General features: G+C 41.6%; 1 protein-coding gene across 1 annotated transcript in view; it reads left to right on the top strand.

Moving 5' to 3' along the window:
• Positions 1–15,677, top strand: part of NR3C1 (nuclear receptor subfamily 3 group C member 1) — a 104,480-nt gene extending 88,803 nt beyond the window's left edge. The window contains exons 7-9 of the mRNA XM_015414325.1: positions 11,820–11,950; positions 12,278–12,435; positions 13,782–15,677. Coding sequence (XP_015269811.1) covers positions 11,820–11,950; positions 12,278–12,435; positions 13,782–13,934 — 442 coding nt within the window. The 3' untranslated portion in view covers positions 13,935–15,677. The remainder of the gene's footprint in view (positions 1–11,819; positions 11,951–12,277; positions 12,436–13,781) is intronic.
• The last annotated feature ends 267 nt before the right edge of the window (positions 15,678–15,944 follow it).

Genomic DNA, 15,944 nt, shown 5'->3' with positions numbered 1-15,944 from the left:
CCCCGCCAAGCCCCCGCCACCCCCACCCCGCGGATCCCATACTTACCGCTTCGGTGTGGGCCAGGGAAACCAGCAGCAGGGCTCTCCAGGCCTTCCCCGAGCTGCAGCACTTCTGTGTGGGCCCAGGGCACCTGGCTGCGGGGCTCTCCAGGCCTCCCCCCGGCCCCAGCGCTTCTGCGCGGGCCCGGGGGACCCAGTTGCAGGGCTCTCCCTGCCTCCCCCTGGCCCCAGCGCTCTCTGTGCCTCCCCCCAGCGCTTCTGCGTGGGGAGCTGGGGGCGGGGCTTGCCGCTGCCATTTGTGCCGGCTCCTGGGCTGCCGGAGTGGTGCTCCGGCACGCTCCGGCCCCAAAAGACCCCTGGTTATACTGGATTTCAGAGTTGCATGTCTTATAAACTGCATAGGCTGTTGTTAGAATTATTAGACTCTAACATCTTACTAGAATTTTGCTTTAAAGTACCTTCTTTGTACCTTAATAAAAGTTATGTGGGAATTTGGAGTTGTTTACACATAAAGCTAGTTAACACTAATGCGGTGCTGGTACATGCTGGGAAAGGTGTGCAAGGTTTGCATGGAGATTTTAGAAGTATTTAGCATCTGATTCAGAGTATTTTATATGTTTCATCCAGTTGGATGGCTGGAACAATGAAGTTAACCTGCAAGGTTTTTGCTAGGTGGCTTTCAATTGGTGAATATGTTATTTTTTTACTGCAGCTATTTAGAAAATAGGTTTAGATCTTTTTAGTTTATATCATTAAAAAGTGTCCAAATGTTGGCCAAGTTCCTGCTAAAAAGACCACTGGAAAATATGAACAATATATTATTTAAAATAGCATAAAGAATGTGCACCTTTTTTGTCTGAGTCCCCCTTTTTGGTAAAGAAGTACGCTAGACTGGTGTTCTACCTTGTGTCTCTGGGAATGTCCAGTTTGCTGTGGCACAGGATACCCATTCCTCCCCCTCAATTCACAGCCCTGTGTTCAAAGATTGAAAAACTGACAAGACTCAATGAAGTGACAAAAGTACAGATGAATTGGGAGGGGGAAATTGTGTTTTAGGCAACAATTAAAAGAGAAGGGAATATGTGTCAGAATTCTTTTCAGTGCATTTGAGGTACAAGAATTATTCAGGATTTTATTCTATTAAAATGTACATGCTAGGTCACCCCAAGGTCCTGATCCAGTATTCTGTTTTCAGCAGTAGTTAGCCAGCTGCATCTGGAAACTCTCAAGTGGGGCTTGAAGTTGTTGACCTTCCTTGTCCTTTGCCCATCTGATGTTCCAAGGTATAAATACCTGTATGTGGAGATTCTGTTGACCCACCATAACTAAAAACAGTTAAGAGACCTGTCTTTGGACATATCTAATCGTTTTTATAACCCATCTAATTTATTACATCTTGCAATGGTGAATTCCACAAGTTTACTTTGTAAGAAAGTAGTTTGCGTTGCTTTGGTCTAAGAAAGCTGCCTAAATTTTCTGTTTTCTTCTTGCCTCTGAAGTCATGGGGAAGGTGCAAGGAGAGATGACCAATTCAGAGTATGACCCCTTTATATAATCACTGCAAATATTGGGGTAGTCGTAGCTTTTAGAAGGTGCAGTTGTTTGTGTAGTGAGAATTAGTGTTTAAAGTTCTGCTCACAATGTAGCCTGGTCCTCCATTCTGTAGTATCAAGTCAGTTCACTTTTCTTCAGCCTTACTGTCTTCTGTAAAGTTCATGTTGTGTTTCTACTATTGAACCCAAGGTTTTAGATTGTTTTTGATGCTGACACTGGGGAGAGAGAGAGGTGCATTAACAAACCTATTCAATTATTGATTTTCTATTTCCTGTAGTATAGTTCAGCAAAATAGTTCCTGTAGTATAGTTCAGCTCTTGCACTAGGCTTTCAATTAGGGGGCCGCCTTTAACATCATGGCCCTGACCGTAACATTAACATCACCATCATTGCCAGCCTGATGACCCAACAGCCTGAGTTGGGGGTAGGCGACCATCCAGTTGTTGAGAGAACTCTGCCATCCTCTACTGTAGTTATATTTGTAGTTATGGTTTTATATATAGTAATTTTAACTGAATTGTGTTTTAATATTGTGGAGTCTTGATGTATATATTTATTGGTATATATTGTAAGCCGCCCTGAGCCTGCCACGGCGGGGGGTGGGATAAAAAATTAATAAAATAAATAAATAAAATAATTTATTGTGGAAAAACATATCTGCTAAGATATTTCTATCGAAGCAGATACTTAACGCTAATAGTATGTAGTGAATGTCTTCCATTACAATTGACCTGTTCTGATCAGGAGGGGGGGGGTTGCTGCATTAAAGGCTAACTTTGCAGAACATCTCACTGTATGTCCCTTCCAGTCCACACATGTGCATGGTAACTGAACAAATTATCCATTCATATACTGCACCTGCAGAAGTATAAATGTCCATTTGCACTAAGGCATAGCCATTCATTTGTGCCTGTACTGACCTAGAACCTGCTGTTCAAGCCCATGACTTGAGCATTGTTCAGCTGCTGTTCTTTCATTCTTGATCACTATAGCAGGGCAGGTGACCGTTCAGAAACAGTTCTGCAAGCAGTAGGCCCCTTTACTGGATGGGAACCTGACTTTGAAGAGTGGCTTCACACAGTAAACATGTAGGGAGAAAAATGAAGACTAGGTTTTCTGGTTATATAATATTGGAGGGGCTGCATATTTATTTATTTATTTTACATTTATATCGTGCCCTTCTTCCATGGGCTCTCCTCAACTATAGCTTTACTGTGGCGGTTCTACAGCGGGATTGTTACAGGTGGCCAAGCAGACAAATTTGGGTTCACAGTGTGTTCTGAGCGTGACTGGAATAACTTCCATAGCAACCGTGCCACTGCAGTCAGTGGAGGTGTTGTGCAGAAGTGGTGGCACTGTGATGGACACACTGTGGTGGACAGGGCAGCCAAAACTCCATTTGGCAAGGGAGTGGAGTCCAGCATCCATCTCAGGCAGGGAGCAGAGAGGGACGGGCCACACCCCACCTTCTTAAAGGAACCAATTCTTTTTTTCTTTTCTTTTTTGAGCCCCTGGAGGGGATTTTTTATTGATTTTTTTATCACTACAAAAAACTACAACAGAAAAAAGGGAGGGGGGAAACTACACATACAGGAGAAAGTAAAGTACCCACTACTATTTAAAAACCCAAGAGAGGAGATCCTCCAACTAGGTTTAATACATCCAGTCTTTTCATCGTTGTTCTTTTTATGAACTGTGTCAAACATTTAAAACCTTTTACCCTCACATTTTACATTTAACTGCCTAATAACAGTGCCCCCAATCATCCCCAAGAACCAAAGTTCTCAAAGGCACAATTCACAGTCCTTCAGCCTTTACTTCTTTTCTCTTCTCTTCCGCAACTTGTAGGGACTTTTCGGGGCTCCTGCCCCCTGCTCAGACAAAGAGCCCTCGCCAGATGAACCAGTTTCCAGCTCGCCACTGGACCTACTGTCCTCTTCTTTTTTCTTGTCCTCTGACCTTCCCAGCTGTTCCTTTAGGAATTCTTGAGCTTTCAGAACAGTGTCAATCTTTTCCTTCTCTTTGATCTTAAATGTTACGCCTTCTGGAAATAGCCATTTGTATCCAATTGAATTTGTTTGGAGAAAGAGCATAAGTTCTTTATATTTCTTTCTGCGTTGTCTTACTTCAAATGGAATATCCTTTAGCATTCTCACAGCATTCTCCCCTGCCTTCAGGGGTGTTGCCGCTACTGCTTTCAGGATAGCATCCCTGACGTGCCTCTTCGAGAATCTTACTACAATTTCCCCAGGCAGATTATTTTTCTTTATATATCCTTTTTTAAAAAAAAATAAAAAATTATTAGGATAAGTAAGATCAAACATCATATAACAAACTATCACATATCCTTTTGTCCCAGTCTCCCTCCTCCTCTGACTTCCCACAGTGCTCAAACTTCTAATACATTCTCAAATTTTTTCTCCTTTCCCAATTCTTTAATAATATATTTTCAGCTTCTTGATTTTTAAGCTTTCTTGTCATTTTATCCATTTCAACCATAAAAATTAACTTTTTTAACCACTCCCAAATATCGGGAGTTCTTTCTTGCTTCCAAAATTGAGCGTATATCATTCTGGCAGTTGTAATCATATACCACATTAAAGTCCGTTTTACAATATTGACTTCTTCCATTTTTAGTCCCAGAAGGAATATTAATCTTACATTTCATAAATTTTTCCATCTCCTTATGGACCTCCGTCCAAAGGTTTTTTGCTTTGTCACATGTCCACCACATATGACAGAAAGAACCTTCTATTTTTTTACATTTCCAATATTTGTTTGATAAATTACTACTTATGTTTGCTATTTTTTTGGTGTCATATACCTTCTATACATCATCTTATAGCAATTCTCTCTTAGATTATTACATGTTGAAATTTTCATTGCATTTTTCCATAAAAATTCACAGGATGACATATATATTTCCTTATTCATATTTACTGCCCATTTTACCATCTGCTCTTTCACCATTTCATCTTCTGTATACCATTTTAACAAAATCTTATACATCTTAGATATCATCTTTTTACCTCCCTCCATCCACAAATTTTCAATTTCATTATATTTTTTCCTAAACCCAAAGTCTTTTTTATCTGTTTTAAACAAATCATAAACCTGTTTGTATTGTAACCATCCATATTTATAATCCATCTCTTCTTCTGACTTTGTTTCAAACGACTTTCCAACAGGTTTCAAAATGTCTCTATATTGTAGCCAGTCCTCTCCTTTGTTGACCGGATAAGGTTTAATTACCTCCTCTGGTATTATCCAAAGTGGTCTCTGTTCTGAAAAAAACCTTTTATACTTAGTCCAGGTATCAAATATCGTTCTTCTAATATAGTGATGCTTAAAAAAACTGTCCATTTTTATTTTCCCATACCATAAGTAAACATGCCATCCAAATTTACAGTCATGTCCTTCTAATGCCAACAACTTTAGGCCACATCCATATCATTGAGTAACAAGTCCGCCTTTATTTCTGTTACTGGGGCAAGTAGTTCATTCATAAGTTCTTTAAGATTCTCTCCTCTGTTCTCTGGCACCCCCTGAAAGTGCAGGACCATATTGGCCTTATCCATTTGTACTTGAAGCATTTGATCTTCCAAAGAAGAGGTTTTCTTTTCCAATTTTTGCACTTTCTTCTTCACTTTCTGCGTTGATTCAGCCACTTCCTTTACTTTCTCAGCATCCTGCTTCATTACTTGGATCAGATCAGTTATTTGCGTTTGTTGCGCAGTAATGCTCTGTGTTACCACGGACATCTGCTCTTTGAAGTTATTCAGCTGTTCCAGTAGAGGGCGCATGAACTCAGCTATAGCCTTTGCTGTCTCACTGGTTGTTTCCGGCTTTGGAGACTCTAGTTTCGTTTTCAAAAGTATTTCTTTGTCTTTGTCCCTCTTCCCCGTCATCTTTTTCCCATTTGTTTACTTTCGGAAATTTTTTAAAAATCTCTGAATATACTCTTAGTTGCTTAGCTCGATTGGGTAAGTACTTCTGGGCAATTTCAATCGTGTTTCTCTTCTGCCCCCCCCCCTTTCGCTCAACAGTTTATGCACATGGGAGGCGTCCCCCTCCCCCGCTCACTTTTCCCGTTCTGCAGAGTAGGGTAGGGAGTGTCTTTTCTTTCAAAAATCGTTTCCCAGTTGACTCACATTCATAGTTGGCCTTCCGACCACGCTTCTTTCATCATTTTTAACGCCCGATCTCCTGCGCTTGACCCGGTTAGCTTCACTTGTACCATTCGGTCTCTCGGCTGGAAGAACCACTGGAGCAAAGGGGCGCCTCGATTCTCTGGCATTCCGCCATTGAAGAGGCTACCCCTTAGAGGTCCTTAGTCATGGTCCCTTCACCGGGCCCCTGGGGGGGGGGTTACGAGCCTGCTCGCCCCCTCCTTCCGCCGGAGCACGGAGACACCCCCGGGAGGTCCGGGAAGTGAGTCCGCAAGCATGCCGCTATCAACCGGAAGTCCAAGGAACCAATTCTTGTCAGCAGATCCAGGTGCTTGACAGTGGGGAGGGGTGTTGAGCTGTTGGCTGCACAGGCTTCCACAGCTGCCTCAGTGTTCACACAGATCACACTGTCTCCAAAGAGCAGAAGGGAAAGGGGCATTGTCATTGCCACTCTATGCATTTGTGGGTGTCCTTTGCTCACTGGTGGGTATGCTTCCCAGCAACCTAGCCACATTGTCAAGGGCACTCCCACACCACCCCTGCCAGTGGCAGAGCAGGAGAAGGGGCCACTGGGGTGGGCTCAGATATGGGGGCATACAGCACCACCCTCAGATCCCCTAGTTGCCTTTTCAATGGGGCAGAAGTGGTCTGGGACTGCAACATTTTATGTTCATGTCACAGCTCAGGTGGGGTGTCACCTGACGCTGCCACCACTCTGGATTTAGGTTCCCTTGAGAAGGCCCAGAGCACCCTCCCAAGCCCTTCAGACCTCCCTTTTGGCCGGATAATAGGCATGAGGACCAGGCAGAGTGAAACAAGAAAAAGATTTATTTTATAGGAGGTCAAACAACAAGGTGCAGAATAATAACAGTAAGTGGGTGAAAAGAAAAGAAATCAAATGCCCTAACACGTCTGAATATACACTGTCCCTAGCTCACTATCTCAAGTGGCCTTACACTACTCACCCTGTCCTCAGGATGAGGGTCCCTCCCCTGCAGCAGCCTTCCTTCCAGCTCTGCCCTCTGGAAGAAAGAACAGCTCTTCCTGCTGCTCCAGAACTTTTATTCCCATCCCTCCTCTTTTCCTTTTGGTCCATTTTGGCTCCAAAATCTCCCAGGGGCTTCTGGGAGTTGTAAGCCCAGCCTCACCTACTGCTAGCCAGGCTCCTTGGGCCTACTAGGCCTCTACTGGCACAGCCCAGATCATGACAGTTCACAACAATCCTGTGAAGTTGGTTAGGCTGATAACTGGCCACCCACTTAGCTTCTGTGGTACAAGTTGTAATGTGATGAAGAGAGGGCAGAACTGCTTAGTTCCTACTTTTCCTCAGTCTTCTCTTGCTAAGGAAATGGTGCTCAACAGGGCAAAAACAGAACACATGATGAGGGAAGGGAGTTGCAGCCTAAGATCGGCATGGGGTAGTACATAAACACCTAGTTTCTTTAATGAAACTAAGTCCTCAGGGCCAGATGAACTGCATCCAAGGGTACTAAAAGAACTCATGGATATAATTTCTGAGCCTCTGTCCATTATTTTTGAGAATTCTTGGAGAACAGGTGAAGTGCCAGAAGACTGGAGGCGGGCAAATGTTGTCCCCATCTTCAAGAAGGGGGAAAAGGAGCATCCGGGTAACTACCGACCTGTCAGCTTGACATCTATACCTGGGAACGTTTTAGAACAAATCATCAAATAGACAATCCTTGAGCATTTAGGAAGGACAGCGGTGATTACTAAGAGTCAGCGTGGGTTTCTCAAGAACAAGTCATGTCAGACTAACCTCCTCTTTTTTTGAGAAAGTTACTACCTTGCTTGATCAGGGGAATGCTGTAGACATAGTTTACCTTGATTTCAGTAAGGCTTTTGATAAGGTTCCACATAATATTCTTGTTGACAAATTGGAAAAATGTGGTTTGGATCTGTAACTGGTTGACAGATCGCATCCAAAGAGTGCTTGTTAATGGTTCCTCCACTTGGAGTGCCTCAAGGATCTGGCCTTGGGACCTGTTTTGTTCAACATCTTTATACATTATTTGGATGAAGGAATAGAGGAAATGCTTATTAAATTTGCAGATGATACTAAATTGGGAGGGGTAGCAATATGGTAGAAGACAGAGTCAGGATACAGGATGGTCTTGAAAGGCTGGAAAACTGGGGTAAAACAAATAAAATGAATTTCAGTGGGGATAAATGTCAAGTTCTGCATTTAGGTAAGAAAAATCAAATGCATAATTATAGGATGGGGGAGACTTGCCTTGGCAGTAGTATGTGCAAAAGGGTCTAGGTGTGAGGTGTCGAACACAATTGGTTACGAAGGCCAGATCTGACATAAATGTCACTTTGCTGGGCCGGACCATGTGTGCCATAAAATGCAACATGAGGTACCAAAGATATAAACTTGCTCCCTTCCACCAATAAAGATTACATGCTGTGATGTTAGGTTTCTTTTATTATTATTTTTTCATCTGTTAGAACTGGAAAGGGGATCGCTCAAAATGAAATAATGTGTTGCTTTCGGACTGGATAATAAAAAGTTTTAAAAGTGGCGGGGGGGGTTAATGTGAAGAAAGGGAGGTGGGAGGATAGAGAGGGAGACCACATGTTGCACTGGTATATATGGAACTATAAATGTATTTTTAAATACTTAGCCATCTGCTTCCATGGAATCCAATCCAAGGGTTGTAATTCATAACCAGGGTCTTTTTAAAAAGAAAATCCCAGATAGGCAAAGACAAACCTAATCTGTTTTTTAAAACCCTTTTCAGAATGAGTCAAAATAATTTCCCCTTAATTCCCATTATTCCAGATGCATCTCTTTTCTGCCCCCTTCCTTTTCTAACATTTGTGTTTGTGTGTGCGTGTGTGTGAGAGAGAGAGAGAGATCAGGTCTCACAGTAAACAGCAGAGCAGGCTTGTCAGAAGAATCTCTCCCCCTTCTCTCCCCCCCCCCCCCCTCAGTATGCATACACAGGAAAGCTTATACCTCGAATAAAAGTTTGTTGGTCTTGAAGGTGCCATGGGACTCCCTCTCCAACCGAGGGAAGAGAGGCTAGGCAACGCAGCGGCGGCCCCAGAGGAGGAAGCGTGAAGGAGCTTTTCTCTGCTGTGCACACATGCACTCTTTTTCCTTCCTTCCCCCTCCCATACACAGAACATGAGTCAGCAGTGTGATGCAGTAGCTAAAAAGGCAAATGTGATTTTGGGCTCTATCAACAGAAGTATAGTGTCCTGATCACGTGAAGTAATGGTATCGCGTATAAATCCAATAAATAAATGAATAAATAAATAAATAATTACAGAAATTGCTAATGTGTTTTATAATGCTACTAGAAATAATGCCCGTTGCGGAAATAAATACAACGGGATCTAGGAAGAGGCTCTGGGAGAGTGCTTTGGCTTTGGGCAAACAGTGTCAGTTTCCTGTGGCGACCTCAGCAGGGTTTAATGACAGAGTCCACTGTTTTCTCCAGAGGGACTGATCTCTGCTACCTGAAGAGCATTTGTATGTTTGAGTTATCTGTAGCCCTCACCTGGAGAGTGGTAACCATTGTTACCCATTCTCCTCTCCCCTATGAGGGATGTTATGCAACTGAAAATCCCAACTGCCTTGTGGGGGGGGGAGTTTGAGGTGTGGAATGGACTGAAGTCCAATCAGCTTCCATATGCAAAAGACCAGGTTGTCGCCGCAGTTGTGGTGTGGGCGGGACCCGGGCTTTGCCTTCTGATTGGTGGCGATATATGCTGAGGAGCAGTGCCATCAGCCATACACTAAGGGAGTGCATTTTAGAATTAGAACTTTGGCACCCACTATTCAATTATATATAAGGAGATATATATATAAAAGATATATATATAAAAGAAGAAGGATATTGACAAGCTGGAATGTGTCCAGAGGAGGGCAATGAAGATGGTGAGGGGTCTGGAGACCCAAGTCCTATGAGGAAAGGTTGAAGTAGCTGGGTATGTTTAGCCTGGAGAGGAGAGGACTGAGAGGTGATATGATAACTATCTTCAAGTACTTGAAGGGCTGTCATATAGAGGATGGTACAGAGTTGTTTTCTGTTGCTCCAGAAGGTTGGACCAGAACCAGCAGGTTGAAATTAAATCAGAAGAGTTTTTGGCTAAACATTAGGAATAGGCTTCCTCAGGAGGTGGTGGGCTCTCCTTTGGAGGTTTTCAAACAGAGGCTAGATGGCCATCTGACAGCAATGCTGATTCTGTGAGCTTAGGCAGATCATGAGAGGGAGGGCAAGAAGGGTTGTCTCAGTGCTTAGTTCTTGTGGCCCTTTCTTACACGCCCAGGGAAATGCTGATCACCACTTTGGGGTCAGGAAGCAATTTTTCTCCAGGCCAGTTTGGCTAGGGATCCTGGAGGTTTTTTGTCATCTTCTGGGTGTGGAACAGTAGTCACTTTGGGTGTGGAGGGGGAGGTATTTGTGAATTTCCTGCATTGTGCAGGGGGTTGGACTAGATGACCCTGAAGGTCCCTTCCAAACTCTATGATTCTGTGATTCTAAGTGGGATCAGAATCTGGGTTTCCCAGATTTGGGAACACTGCTTTGCAGTCGGGAAGATCTCAGATGGTGATGATGGACAGTTGTTCTCAGTCAGGTGTCTGGAGTCCATGATGGATTTCCCAAAAGTTAATAAAATTGAAGTTCAGTACAGACAAGATGTAAATACTGATTGTGGGTGGTCTGGGAGTTGATTTTATCTGGATAGAATTTTCCCTTCCTGTGAAAGATCAGAATACAGTTTCCTGTGTTCCTTGACCTGTTTCTACTCTTGGATGCTCAGATAGCATCTGTGGAGTGTGCCTTCTGCTAACTTCAGTTGATGCATCAACTGCTACCTAGAGGAGAAGTGACCAGGACACAATATTGGGGTGCTGTAATGAGATCTACTTGGAGGGTATCTTGTGAAGATTATTCAGAAATACCAGTGATTACAAAAATATAACAGCCTACCTGAGGGAGCTAGGAGAGACACGAGACAACCATATTTAACAAACTGCACAATCTCCTTACTGGTTTCCTGGCACACTTCAGAGTGCTAGTGTTGACTTTCAGTGCTTTAAATGACCTCAGTTAGAGGACCCTTTCCGTGCCAGGTAAGATAGACTCCAGGTGCTGGCCTTGCCTGAGGTTACACTGACAAGCACAGAGAGCAGGGGATCTTACTTCATAATTCCCTCCCCTGGAAAGGTCATCAAGCCCATTAACATATGCTGTTGGAAGGCTTAACTGGGTTCATCTGGTTTTACCAGTTTAACTATTTTATTATGCTTCTGTCCTACTGTTTTTAAGCTGAACTGTTTATTGATCTTCAACTGCTTTTCTGTTTTGTTTATGTCTCAGAGAACTAGCTTGTTTTAGCTGTTATTGTGAACTGCTCTGTTGGTTTGAATTGGATAGAAAATCTAAATTAAATAAAACATGACTGTTAAGGATGTGTATCTCTTCCTGCAGCTTAGCAGAGAACAGCATCTTTTCTGGGATCTCAGTTCAAAACCTCAAGGTGCAACTAGGCATTGTTTATTTGTGTAAGCTTGATAGTAGCTTGGCTGCAGTTCTGTGCACATTCATTATTGAGTGTAAGTCTACTGAAATTACTTCTGAATAAGAATGCTTAAGATCTGGCTGTTTTTGACTGTATGAACATCCCTACGTTACATAATGCATGGGGGTATGCTTCCTGATAAACCCCTGCTCCAAAACAACTGACATCCCTATTTGGGGGTGGGTGGGTGTTGGAATACTAATTATATGCTTATTTATTTGCGACACTGCCTTTCTCCCAGTACAAAAGTACAATTTAAATAAACAAGACCAAAAAATACAGTAAGCTGCATCTTGGGTTGGTGCTGGATCCACTCAGCTGGCTTCTCCAAGGCTACAGACTTTGAGCCACAAGCTATGGGCCAAGAGGCTCTCATACCTGCAACAGAAAGGGAAACAGACACTCAGCTTGGACTCTTTACAGCTGGCAGAAATGTTCCCAGTATTTCTCTCCCTGCTGGTGTTTATCCTTGACAATTCTATCCAGAAAAGGATTGGCCTTTGTACGGATATTGATGAGTGTGAACTCTCTCTTTTTCAGGCAGAGAATGAATTTACCCTGCATGTATGAACAATGCAAACGTTTACTGATGGTTACTAATGAGTTAGCACGGCTTCAAGTTTCATATGAAGAATATCTCTGTATGAAAACTTTGCTGCTTCTCTCTACAGGTAGGTGAATGCATAACCTACCTTTGAAAATGAAAGTAGTCAACTTTTATATGGGCTCAGAGAGTTTATTTTCCAGGAGGATTAAAGCATTGGCTTAGATCCACTGGAAATTTCCACTGACAAAGAGATTTCTGTCAGTGAAGTGTAGCTTTCTCCACCCTCCCACTGCAGCTCAGAATGGCTCACCCCAATACTGCTCCTGGGGGACGGGGGAACCCTAGAGACAAGCTAAGGGGGAGTTGGAGGTCTGCCTCAGGAAGGGAGGTTCATTGAAAATCACCCCTCTCTTTTGCCTGTATAAATTTTACTCTGAATCCTATATTTTAGTTCCCAAGGAGGGCCTGAAGAGCCAAGCCCTGTTTGAAGAAATTCGTATGACTTACATCAAAGAGCTGGGGAAAGCCATCGTGAAGAGAGAAGGGAACTCTAGTCAGAACTGGCAGCGGTTTTATCAACTGACAAAACTTTTGGACTCCATGCATGATGTAAGTTTTATGGCATGTAGACTGCTTTTCGTTAATTCTGTGCGGATGAAAATTATGACTAGCAGCTGGTATTGTGTGAGGAAAAGTCCCATCACCTAGACAGGGTGGTGTTGACCCTTGTAAATCAAAGTGCTGCAGTAGAGAGTGCAATGAAGGCAAGAGCAACAGGATAACTTTATGGCACCTGAGGTCTGGGGAGATTACAAACACTGTTTTATAAACTGTTTTATAATGAACAGTTTTTAGATGGTTTTATGATAACTTAATTGTTACTTATGTATTTACTTTTATGTAAGCCACCCTGAGTCTGCCTTGGTGGAGATGGTGGGGTATAAATTGAATGAATGAATGAATAAATAAATAATATATAGTCTCCCACCTGCAGTATTTTGTAGAGATTAACACTTGATTCAACCAGAGTAAATGCTTTGCATTGAGATGTACAGTCAGGAGAAGAAAAAAACCCAATGACCCTGTTATGCAGTATTCTACTGTCAGATCAAAGGAAACGCAGAAGAAGGGTGTATATGTTTTTCCTTTTATTGTTGGGGTAATCTTTGACACTGAAGGGAGATGACTGGCTGTGCTGTGTTTGGTAGGAAGTGCCACAATGCATTACACATAGGTAGATATGTAATCACAGGCCAGAAGCCAAAGAGGCCTGTGTATATACACATAGGGAAGACAGCCAGCTGTTTTCCTTTCTGGCTACAGTCCCTTGTGTCAGTGTCAGATGGTGCTCTGGGTTCTAAATTGTCTTTAGTGCACACTGTGCTTTGGTGTAATGTTTACATTATAGCAGAGGCAATGGTAAGCCATGGTTTTCTGCTATATAAATTGAACCTTGAAATCTAGGATCCCATACTCCCTGCTTCCCATTCCTCACATGCATAGATAATTTGAGATTTCCATGTTTGTAGAAAACCATAGTTTTCTGTTTCCTTCAAGCAAACAAATTGTTTATGCTTTCCCTGCGAAACCAGGACTTCTAGCTAGGAATAAACCTTTGTTTAGAATTCTGATTTGCATGAACCTAGGAATTATTTGGTTGTGCATGGGGGGAAGGTAAAGAAGGGCAGAGAACAAGTCCAAAGATTCTTCCCCTACCCCACCTCTTCCTCATGATGGCAGACAATGGCTTGCTGTTATATCTGAACCAAACTAATGTTCATTTTCAGTTTAATTTACATTGCGGTCTATCACTGTTTAGTGTTGACATACACTACTACAGGTAGGGAAATCTTGATGATTTAGTCTTGTGATTTAAACCATTGCACAAGACAGCAACAATGTTTGTTTTTGTATATTGGAAAGTTGGCTTCATCCTTCTCTCTTATAATTTGCAGGTGGTTGAGAATCTTCTAAGCTTTTGCTTCCAAACGTTTTTGGATAAATCCATGAGTGTTGAGTTTCCAGAAATGTTGGCAGAAATCATCAGCAATCAGTTACCAAAATATTCAAATGGAAATATCAAAAAACTGTTATTTCATCAGAAATGACTGCCTTAATACAGAAAGATTGCCTTAAGAAAAGAAAAAAAGTCATTATAGCTTCTTTTTTATAAACTAAAAGACTTGTTAATTTTGTCCTTGCAACTATATTTGGGTGTTCTTGTTTTGTTTTTGTAATTATGCACTACATGTGGTTTACAGAGGGCCAAGACCTAGGTTTCAGAAGCAGCCCCTTCTAACTAAATGATTACAGGAAGAAGAAAACGAAGGAAATATGGGTTGAGGTTTTTTCATCCATGTGCTACACCACCATATTGGCAGTATAGGATGCACCAAAACCAGCGGTGTCAAGCTCAAAATCTACATTGTCAACATTCTGCTAGGAATTTCTGCAAGTTGGCTGGATAAAATTTTCTAGATTTTTGTTTTGGTATAGATTTTTTGTATAGTTAAGGTAGCATTTTTGATTTGTGCATGTTAACATGAAGAAAGTTTACAACTGTATATTGGAAAAGGGAAGTTGTGCCTTTTATAGCTATTATTGTCTGGTTTTAGCAATTTCCTTTAACTTTATATACAGTGAAAGCTTGCTCATTTTTTCTTACATAATTTTGTAAAACTTCAAGATGCCTATTGTACAGCTGTTTTTTAAGGTGGGGCAGCTCATAGCTTAATGACCTCTAGATATTAATCTTTGAATATACTCATGTGAATATAGGTTGACTTTTCTAACTTGATCAAGACTGTCATAGTGACCCTTCTATATAAATCAATTTGGCCGATAAATTCAGCCTTCTTTAAGGGGGGTGGGGGTGGGAGTAGGGATTGAAATGTATTCCAAATCAAATCTGAAATGCATACTTTTGATATTTGTCAAATGTTCTTTGAGCTACTAGAAAACTAGCTCTGTCTTAAACAGATGTGTAAACTTTTTTTAAGAAAACAACCTAGGTATTTCCATTTAATGCGATAGCCATAATTGTAAGAATCTTGGGCTAGATTGTCAGTAAAAAGATCAGTCTTGACCGCCCATCAGGAAACTTTCAGGAAAATATGCATAATTTTTAAAAGGTTTACTTCTATGTGGAGAAATTAACTTTTTTCCATACTCAATTTATTGCCATATGCGTGTGTACTTAAGTATGTATTGGTGCATATTATATATATGTATACAGTGGCCACAATCCAGAGCAGCTATAGTTAGCAGAACAAAACTGATATGCACAACCAGTGGCATGTCTAATGTTCTCCTTAGACACAACTTAAAAGCCACAAAACCTGTGCTTTTTTAAAAAAAAATAGGAGATCAATATAAGTGACCATCATTTTTCACAAAGTGCAAAGTTGTGCATTTACCTCTGTGGGGTGCTTAGAATTGCTGGATTCTACCAAATTAAGAGCAGACTTCTGCTGCCACTTTTTGAGACTTCTCCCCTCTATGTAAGGATGTGATCACCACTGACAGATTTGATCGTCTGTTTGAAAGGAGGCAAGGGATACCAGAACTGATTTAGAGCTATTAGTGGTATTCATCTGTTACACAATGTGTGCACAGATCAGGAGTACCCTGGGTACTGAACAGCAGGGGCTTACCTCTACGGCAGCTTTTTGCACTCCAGTAGAGCAGATCCACAAGCAGAATTTTCTTTCTGCTCATTGATCACTCACTGGATTGGGGCAGACGTGTATACAGTTGACACCATTTTAAGTTGATGGCTAAATTTCCATTGACTTTTAACAGTCAGGAACTATATATATATGTACATGTATACATACTTTCTATATAAATACATACATACATACATACATATATATATATATATATATAAACATAAATATTATTGACTTACAAAATAGTTGTAATTATGCCCAATATTTTATGTTTATTGTAAGAATTCTTTAAAAGATTTTGTTTCAAATAAGATATGCAGAAGATTAAATAGACCAAACTACGGGGGGTGGGGAATCCTCATAGTTGTGGAAAATAAAAATCCCAAACCTGTGTATGGTTACACACACACGTTTTTCACCTTGTTGTCATCAACTGTTTCATCTTGT

The sequence above is a fragment of the Gekko japonicus genome, unplaced genomic scaffold, assembly GCF_001447785.1.
Source record: "Gekko japonicus isolate JY-2015 unplaced genomic scaffold, Gekko_japonicus_V1.1 scaffold96, whole genome shotgun sequence".
NCBI classification, from domain to species: Eukaryota; Metazoa; Chordata; class Lepidosauria; order Squamata; family Gekkonidae; genus Gekko; species Gekko japonicus.
Note: the sequence above shows the minus strand (reverse complement) of the source record. Positions and strands in the feature narration are given on the sequence as shown.